This window comes from Camellia sinensis, chromosome 9, assembly GCF_055761805.1.
Source record: "Camellia sinensis isolate YWXY chromosome 9, ASM5576180v1, whole genome shotgun sequence".
NCBI classification, from domain to species: Eukaryota; Viridiplantae; Streptophyta; class Magnoliopsida; order Ericales; family Theaceae; genus Camellia; species Camellia sinensis.
This window is the reverse complement of record NC_138969.1, coordinates 164,498,632-164,508,815: the sequence shown is the minus strand read 5'-3', so window position 1 is coordinate 164,508,815 and position 10,184 is coordinate 164,498,632. Positions and strand designations below refer to the sequence as shown.

At 32.7% G+C, this 10,184-nt stretch overlaps 1 protein-coding gene across 1 annotated transcript; it reads left to right on the top strand.

The window, feature by feature from the left end:
• The first annotated feature begins 1,438 nt into the window (after positions 1-1,438).
• On the top strand, positions 1,439-4,674 carry LOC114258727 (calcium-binding protein PBP1). The gene is made up of 3 exons (XM_028198713.2): positions 1,439-1,599; positions 3,633-3,693; positions 4,315-4,674. The coding sequence occupies exons 1-3, from the start codon at positions 1,439-1,441 to the stop codon at positions 4,672-4,674; spliced, it is 582 nt and encodes a 193-aa protein (XP_028054514.2).
• The last annotated feature ends 5,510 nt before the right edge of the window (positions 4,675-10,184 follow it).

The following is a 10,184-nucleotide window of genomic DNA, read 5'->3' as shown; positions in this document are numbered from 1 at the left end:
TGAAGGCCCAAAAGTCAGAAAATTGAAAGAAAATAAAATCGGAAAAACTGTCCTATTTGGCCAAACGTGCGGTGGCCTAGGCCGCACGAGCGATTGAACTTCATAATCTAATTTTTCCCAAAACAAGGGTTGGTCGCTCAAGCGGTGGCCCAGGCTGCTCGAGCAGTCTGGGTACATTTTCAGTCCAAAAATCTACCTTGAAACGGAACTCAATCGTTTGCAAAATCAACTTCATTTTCATGCAATTCAAGGCTCAAAACTCATGAAACCATGGTGAATGATCAATTTCTAGCTTCAAACAAAATCATAGTTTCAAATCTAACTAAAGTTCCATGTAGAACAAAGCAAACACTTGAATTGAAATGTAAATCCTCAAAACTTGCATTCTTGAGTTGCAAACGCTCAACTCCTATGGAGATTCATTTCCACTTGAAAATTGATACAAGAAAACAAATGATTAAACATGAAAATGCCATGAATGATTACAATTCCTCTCTTTAAACTCATGTGAGTTCTAAATAACAATTCACACTACTCAACTCTTTAAGTCCACTTAGCTTCAAGAGATTAGAGATGGATTCTCACCTCAGGTGGTTGATTTGATGAAGATTTGGCTTAAAACCCCTTTTGATCTTCTTCTTCCTCTTCCTTTCTTCTCTTAGTTTCTAGAAGTCTCTTTCTCAAATTTTTATTTTGTGTTGAGTCTAACATTAAGGCTCATATATATCTATCTTTATTTAAGTGTAATGATGAACCAAACACAACTTAGCGAATCAGACGAAATCAATTTTCAATTAAACTTTTCAAATGGAGCTAAAAATTCCCATTAGCATATCCATGTACTCCATTCCGTTTTCTGAACCCATTAAGGTAGTCAATTTCAGTTCCAAAGTTGTAGCTCCAACAGATATTTTTCCAATTTAGAAAGATATTCTCAAATTAATTTATATTAACGCATAATTAAATAAAGATAAATGTGACACACATTTTGGGGCCATTACAATGGGGGTTTTTACCAGCCAATCCCAATAATGGAATCTATTACCTATTAGGTCCTAAGTGTCTATCTTATGCATCAGGAAGTCCTGTTATATTTTTTTTATCCTGATTTTACCCCTACTGTTATGCTTCATGCATTTGGTTTGAATTATGTGGTTCTATTTAATTCTCTCTCTCTCTCTCTCTCTCCCTCCCTCCCTCCCTCCCTCCCCCCGAAGGATCTGGGTTTTGAAAAATGAGGCAACGAAAGATTTGAGTATAAAGATTGTAATTGATGTAAGAAGGTATTTCATGCACTATTGTGTTGCAAGAGCAATTAATTGCGCCACTGTAATGTTGGGCGGAGATGAAGGGGTCACGGCATCGAAGGCAATGAAGAAGGCTGTTTGTTGGTGTTGGTGAATATGAGAGCTGCCTCTGTGGCCCTTGGCTTTAAGAGATGGTGTTAGATCTGAGAGAGATCGAGAAAATCGATATGAACGGAGATGGGTGTGTCGACATTGACAAGTTCGAAGCTTTGTACCAGTTAATAATAGATGAGCGAGACGAAAAAGAAGACATAAGAGAGGCGTTCAGGGTGTTAGATCAGAATGGTGATGGGTTCATCTAGGTATTTTCAATACCGATCAGAGGTCCTATCTCGTTTAAACTAGTGATAAATTTATCAATAAATTTGTTGAATATGTTTGTTTTTGTATAAAACTTGATAAACTAAACAGTGATAAATTTATTATTTGTAATGGTAATTTTTCTTTTGTAATTTTTTTTACAAACAGTGAGTGATAAATTTATCATTGAATCTAACATTGTCGTTACCACCATCTTCCTCCATAAATTTGTCATTTGTAATGGTGATGATTAAAATTTCCTTCTGCATTTATTTATTTATTTTTATTTTTTTGCAAACAGTCAGTGATAAATTTATCACTGAATGTATCTTTGATTCTTGTGTTGGTTTGTAATGGTAATTGCTTGATTTTCCTTCTGTAATTTTTTTTACAAACAAACAGTGATAAATTTATCACTGAATCTGATTTTTGATTCTTTATCTTGATATGTGAATGTAAAAAATAATGAGAACTATCTTCTGGCAATGGCTTCTCGTCTCTCTCCTTCATTCTGTTCATCATTTTTCTTCTCGTTTTCTTTTGTTGGCACGCACTTGAGATGAAAAGTGGATTAAAAAAAATATTGTTGGAGGTCGAAGAATAGTGGCAATAGTGGAGGGTGCCGAAGGTGATCATCAGAAGTCGCCAAAGGTTATCGTCGACAATCGGACAATGGCTGGAAGGGGCAATGGTGGGTCGTGGCAGCGACATGTACACAAAGTAGAGAAGTCAAACGCGTGGGTTATCAGGGGTATAAAATGGGAAGGTGGGCTAAATTATTTTGGAACAGGATCTCATAGGTATTAGCCAACTGGTCTACGCCTAATTGGTTATGTAATTATATTGTTGTATAAAAAGAGTAGTTAAAAATTTTGGTAGCTTTTGGTAGAGTTTTGAAATTATGATTTGAGAATAGAGTTGTATTTTGAGTTTATGAGTTTTGAAATTATGATTTGAGTGTGGAATATTTGTTTGGTTATGAGTTTTGAAAAGAGTTTTAAATTGAGTTTGAAATTTTTGATATGACATATGATGTTTTATTCAAAAACTTACAACTCATAACCAAACATACAACTCAAGATTTTATTCAAAACTCATAAAAAAAATTTAAAAATTTTGAAAATATTTATAAAAATAAAAAATAAAAATAAAAACTACTATGGTCAACCGGCCGTACGTCTAAGAGGAAGTGGGTGTGGAATCACGTTTCCAGAACTCAAACCAAGCACAGTGTTCAAACTAAGGACTAGAATCACATTTCTAGAGCTCCACTAAATAGAGCCTTTATTTTTCTTGTTATAATTCTGTTAGATAAAAATTTTTGACGAGATGGTATTTGTAATTTCCAGAACCATAAGGAGTAATCTGTATATTAAGTAAATCTCAAGTGGTGTATTTGTAACTTATCCATATTAATTTTACACCTAGAACTATTTAATTTTGAATCAATGTTGTCCCAACATCAACTGTCGTCTATAATGGAACAAAAATCCTTGGTGTTGCACCAAAATTTCATTTGAAACTTCAAATTTATTTTTATTTATTTATTTTTTAACTAAAGGACAAAAGTGACAGTAGCAGTAATTTGTGGTCCAAACCAAGCATATTTCTTGAGAGGAAAATGCTCACCATGAGAAACCAAACCAATTAACCAGCTGATAGAAATCCATCATGTAATGTAATGGTGTACCTTTCCATGCAACTTCTAGGAAGGAGAACCCCCCTCTTCTCCAGCTCCAAACCCTATCAGCAAAATGCTGGCATGGCAATAACAACAGCAACAACAACAATTAACCTTTGCCCTCTTTATCTGTACCTTTGTTGGCATCATCTCCATCTTCACCTCTTTCCCCACACCCAACTCTCTTCTTCATGTTCCCATCTCCTCCAATCCCCCCACCCTCTATTTAAATCCCTCCCTTTTCAATCCACTTCTATCTCACCCTCATATCTATCTATCTATCTATCTACCACATTATCATACCTTTTTTTTAAAACTACTACTCTTTATGAATTTTCATACAGAATAGTTTACTATAGATTGCTTGACGCATTAGTGGCATTATTGATACTAAGGCGTACTTTGGTAAAAAAAAAATTTTTATATATATATTTTTTAAGTGATAGGCTTACAGTTCACATCAAATTGTATTTTGTACATATGACATTATCATAGTATTTTTGGAAGGAGTATTGTTGTACAACAGAAATTTTATACCCAAAAAAAAAGGGTTGATTACATTTTTCACCCTATAATTTGATCTAAATTTCACTTTAATCTATATTATTTTATTTCAAACAATTGTGCCCCTATAATTTAAGTCTTGTTTCAATTTGGTACTTCCATTTAAATTTCTGTTAATTTTGTCTATGTGTACACTTTGTAAAATTAATATGTGTCCCAAAATTATTAATTTCAACTTTCAATTTGAATGTAATGGGTAAATTGAAATTACACTTAAAGTGTAGGCATCAAATTACTCAATTTGAAACCATAAAGATTAAAGCAAAATTGAAATCAAACTATATGAACGAAAAGTATAATTATCCAAAAAAAGATTATACTTTAGATTTTCTCACTTTAAAATTAAAAGTCTATCAAAAAAATGATTTCTATTTTTAAAATATAGTTCTCATATCATTCTAGTTATAAATTCTGTCTAAAAATTTTGTTTCTAAATCATTTCTTTTGTCCTTTCTTATATAGGTTTGCTTAGAGTTAGCAATGGCAACAAAACCCGGGGTCGTGTTTGAGGATTTTTTTCCATCCATGGTAGAGAAAATGGGAGCGGAAGGATTCATGAACGAGCTCTGTAACGGGTTTCGCTTGCTAATGGACGGTGACAAGGGAGTCATCACATTTGAGAGCTTGAAGAAGAACTCAGCAGTGCTAGGGTTGCAGGACATGAGCGACGACGAGCTCATGTGTATGCTGAGAGAAGGCGATTTGGACGGTGATGGGAGTCTGAATCAGATGGAGTTTTGTGTTCTTATGTTTAGACTTAGCCCGGAATTGATGAAAGGTTCAAGAAGGTGGATTGAAGAAGTTGTGATGAATGAGTTATAGGATTCTCTCTGTCTCTCTCTCTCTGTACTTCTTAGGCCACCTTTGTTTGTTTCTTAACTATTTTGTATCTGTTTTTCTAGGTTTTCATGAAATGATGATTCTTCAATGCATCCTAGTTTTGTTATGTAAATGCATTCTCTTTCAAAGTTTTGGCTTTGAATCTCAAGTTTCATTTTTTTTTTTTTTAAACATTGGCGGGTGTAACTTAGAAAATAAGACGTGACAAGATTTAAATTTTTGATCATCGAACATTTGCTAGCATTAATATGAAAAGAAAAATGCTGAACATAAACTTAAATAATTGTAACAAAAATTCATATAGAATCACGTTAGCACTTTTTTTTTCCCGAGTAATACTACATATCTAAAGCTACACTTAAAAAGGAAAAAAAAAAAAAAAGAAGCAATTATTCAGTGATTATTGTCATAGTCAGGTGGAGCCATAATATGGCTGCCATCATTAGTGAATATTGTAGGGTTCATCAGTTTATATTGGTGATCAATAAGTAGCATGGGATGACATTTTGTTATTAGTTTGTGACATAGCCACGTTGTGATCCTGTTTGGGGGGGATCCAAAGTAGTATCTCAAAATTAAAATGTTAGACAAATTATAAATACATCTCCTGAAATTTGCTTAAAATATAAATTGCCTCATGTGATTTGAAAAACTACAAATACCACCTTATTAGAATTTTTTATTTAATAGAATTAACTAAAAAAATAAAATTCATAATTACTATCATCTATAATAACAAAATTACCTAAATTATTAATTGAAACATATTTTTAGCACCATTAAAAACTGTTAATTGACTTGATGATTTATCAATAAAAATGGCGATTTGTTATCAAATTATAAACCTCAGGGGATGGAATGTAATTTTCAAAACTACATGAGGCGATTTATATTTTAATTAAACCTCAAAGAGTGTATTTATAATTTACCCTAAAATGTTCAGATAACATTATTGTGTGTGTGACCCACACTACAATATATACTCTACGGAAAGGGGAAAATAAAGTATATGAAAAGATGGCTTTTGGTGAGCTCAAAAGCAGTTTGGTCCAGATGTTTAGCCAGATGTCTATAAAACTAATGAACTAGGAGTATTTGTTTTCTATATTTTTACGAGATAGAGTTTTGCAGGGTTGATTAAACCCCCCCCCCAGCGAGTTTTCGTGAGCAGCCTGTTCCAACATGTGTCTGGCTTGGGCTAGATTAGCCTGTTGGCCTATAAAATGAGAGAGAGATTTGTTTTAAGAGCATCTGAAATTTAAACTTCGTGTCAAATTTGACACTAGTTATGGCAATTGCCAAATTTGCAAACTTGCACTACTATCAATCTTTTTTCATATTACCCCTTTTTTTAAAAAATTTTAGATACCTAAAAAATAAAATATTTGTGAAGGAATCTAAAAAAAAAAAAAAAGATTCACTAAAAAAAATTTTTTTTTTTTTTTGGTTTTTGTTGTTAGTGAATTCTTTTAAGGTTTTTTTCATAAATGTATTACTTTTAGGTGTATCTGGATTAGATGCATCTAAATTTACACCAAGATCCTTTCAACTATTAACGAATATAATTTATCCCCCTCATTTATGAATATATTTACCCCCCCCCCCAAATTTATAAAAATCACCGCAGGAAATTACACTTCCGACAACTAAAAATGCCGACTAAAAAAAATTTAGTGGCCAAATGTACACGCATTAGCTACTAAAAAAAATTTAGTAGGCAAAGCGGTGTTTGGAAAGGATTTTTTTTTGGTTTTTTTCACTAAAAGACAAATTGGTTACAAAATCAAAAAAAAAATAAACCCAAACAAAATATCACATCAAACCCCATAATTATTTCATTTTTTCTCTCACAAATATCACATCTAACCACAAAAAAACTCAACTATCTTCCCAAACACATAAAAAAATTTCTCCAATAATATCCTACAACTAAAAAAAACTTACAAAAAAATTCACTTCCCAAACACCCACAAAGATACAATCTTTGGCTACTAAAAATATTTGATCGATAAAGATACAATTTTTAGCTACGGAAAATAGATTTAGTCGGTATTTATTTTACTTTCGATGACCAATAGCGTGTTTGTCAAAAATATGATTTTGGTAGACTGAAAAATAATTTGGTGCTTAATTGTACAATCTTTAGCTACTAAAAATAATTTAGTCAGTATTTTTTCACTTTTAGAGACTAATTGTGTTTTTGTAATTTGGTTCTTAAATGTACAATCTTTAACTATTTTCTCTGTCCCAAAATAGTAATCGCCTATTTTATTTTTTATTGTCTCAAAATATTAGTCCATTTTCAAAATTCAATGACTAAAATAATATGAATTTCTTAGCCTGTGTTTGGCAAGTGGGTTTGCAGGCTTTTTTGTCTATTTTAGCCACAAAAAACAAAATAGGCTATTTTAGCCATAACAAACAAAACATCACATCCAACCCATAATCATTACATTCTTCTCTCATAAAAAAACTCAAAAAAGCCAAAAAGCCAAAAAGTCCTTCCCAAACCAAGCTTTTAAGCCCAGGCTAAAATAGCCAAAAAAGCCAAAAAGCCAAAAAGCCAACCCACTTCCCAAACGGAGGCTTATTTTGTCATTCTTTTAAATTCATTAACAACACAAAAAAGTACAATTATGACAATTGATATTCTCTTAAGAAAATATACTATTAGAGGTTAATTTTGGAAAAATCAATATTTTCAAGATACAATAAGTGCACTATCAAAAAAAAGTTAGATTCCTCAAAAGGAATTATTATTTTGGAACAGACAAAGTACTAAAAATAATTTAGTCAATATTTTTATTCTACTTTTAATGACTAAAATTTAGTAGCAAATTGTAATTTAAAAGTTTTGAAGGGAGGATTAAAATTTTTGAGGGATTCCTAAACAAATTAGGGATGAAAATTTTTAGTTTGTCGGGAGAAAAATAAAAAACAAAAATAAATAAATAAAATAAAATAAAAACAGGTTGTTTTCTTATTGGCAACTGATAAGAAATGGTGGGGGGGGGAAAAATAAACTAAGGAAACAAAACTAATATAAACTAAGGAAGCAATCGTGAAGTTTGGTTGAAGGGTCGAGACAAAGCAGAGCACAAAGCAGAGCAAGTTCACTGCTCTCGCTCTCTCTCTCTCTCCCTCTCTCTGTGTTTACACACACACAGATACATATATACACACACAAATCATATGTACAGAACTTTGATGCTTTATATAATCGATTACACACTGGTAATGGCCGCGTTTGGTAGAACTACGGGAAAGTGATTATAATTTATAGCTTAACAGCTTATAGCTTATAACTATGAACATAAGCTGATTTTTGACTTATAAATTAAGCTTCTCTTCCTCCACTCAAAGAATAAGTTAATTTTTGACTTACGAAAAGGTATAAACTGTATTGTTAAGCTAAACCAAAAATATCAAAATAGCTTAAATTAAATTAAAAGCTGAAATAAGCTGGAAATAAGTCCTATCAAATAAGGCCAATGTCATCCAAAGATGGATATTACGTTTCTGTGGAATCCATCGATTAGGAAGTCTCCACCTGAGGTTGAAATTTACACTCTGAAGACTGGATTTTGCAGAAGCATTAGTGATAAAGTTCTTCCATATATTGTTGTAGAGCGATCGTGACGAGCTTATATCAATGGGGTTTCAATTGGGTTGCTCACATTCCAAGGGATGTTGGGATTTTTCGAAATTTAATTGTATCATTCAACACGAATGATAAGGTGTTTGGGGAGATATCTGATCCAGCATTGTCAATATCAGAATGACTCACATTGTTGGATATGGGTGATAAAAGAGTGCGGTGTGGTAGCATCGTGGGTTAAGCAATTCAGAATCGATCTTTGTGGAGTATTGAGGAAGCCAATTGGGTTGAGAAAGAATGGTGAAGTTTTTTCAGCGGCGAGTGAGGAATATTTGGTTTCTTATGACCCTGAGAGCAAAAGTATTGGCATTTGTTTTATGTGGATACTTACATGGAGAGCCTAGTCTTGCTAGACTAAGGGGCCGATTTTCGTGATACGGTTATAAGTGATCTGTTGTGTGTGAAGAAAGTGAAGGGCACTGATGGAACCAAGGAACTGAAAAAACAAAAAATCAGAAGTATTCATTATTGCTTAGGTTTATTCTTTTTAAAAATGCATGATATTGATAGCTCTAAGTAACTTCTATTTCAATTCTAGTATGCTGTTGGATCAGATCAATCACTTTTTCTATGGAATTAATGTCGTTTGAGAATGCCTTGAATACTGAACAGTTCAGCCTATGCCACTATCTCTCTCTGGATTTTCTTTTATTGAAATGTTCATCGTTGGCAAAGATTACGTTGATTTGTATTTTCTAACTTTAGTTATATGAGCATGATATTTGCCAAATAACTTCTTTAATCCTTGGTTTGGAGATTTTCTTTCTCAACATTCGTGTGATTGTTAAGAATACTTGGCAAAAACTAGACAAATCCAGACCTTTTTTTGTTCAGTTTTGAGGATTGATTTGTCTGTAATATGTTTCTCTAAGAAAACATGGAAACTTTTGTAAACATATGTTTTCATTTTTAGTATTATATATATCTGGAAAATAGACAATAGAAAACATCACATTGATGTTTTCTTAAAATAGTCTCTACTCAATTTTCTACATAAATAGATTTTTGGAGCAGTCAACCTAAAATATGTTTAATGTGGTTTTCTATTTGTTGCTATTCTAAGAAAAAATGCATTGACCTCCCCTAATAATTGGAATAATTGCACTTGACCCCACTAATTTGTGAAATTATAATCGACCTCAGATTTACTGCTAGCAAAACAAACAGAAGTAGCTGATGTGATAAAGTTATTTTTTAGTCTTGGGTCAAATGTAATATTACTTTTTAGCCTTAGATCAAATGTATTTTTATTTTCAAATGACAAAATCACCCATTTTTGGTAAGTGAAGCATTCATATAATAAAATGATAAACTTGTACATATTACTTGGGGCATATCTAGGAAACTTATACAGCAAAAAACCAACCCTAGACCATTCAAAAGCAGATCCAAAACTAAAGTCATATGCACACTTAAATCAAAACAAATAACTAAAATTTCTTCTTCACCTCCACTATCTTCACCCACTATTCTCAGTAGTTTCTAGCGAGACACCAACCACAACCTTCTCATAGCCTCAATACCCACCCCCCATCTCCCTATTTTCCCTCTCCACCTCCTTCACCCCCTCTCCCCCACCACCACTGTGAAACCTACCCCCCCACACAGAACCCCCATTTCCTATTCATAACAGTGGGACAAAGTAGCACAAAATGACTTATTGGGGTTTCATGTTAAACTGTAACCCCTTGTGTTGGGAAATTTTCAAAATAGTTTTTAAAATGTATAGTTTAGTTTCGGATGTTTTCAAAACCTTCATTGTTTTTCTTGGGAAAGCTTGAAATAAGCTTGGGGACTTTGTCCCACATCGGAAAGAGAGGAAAACATGGAGCAC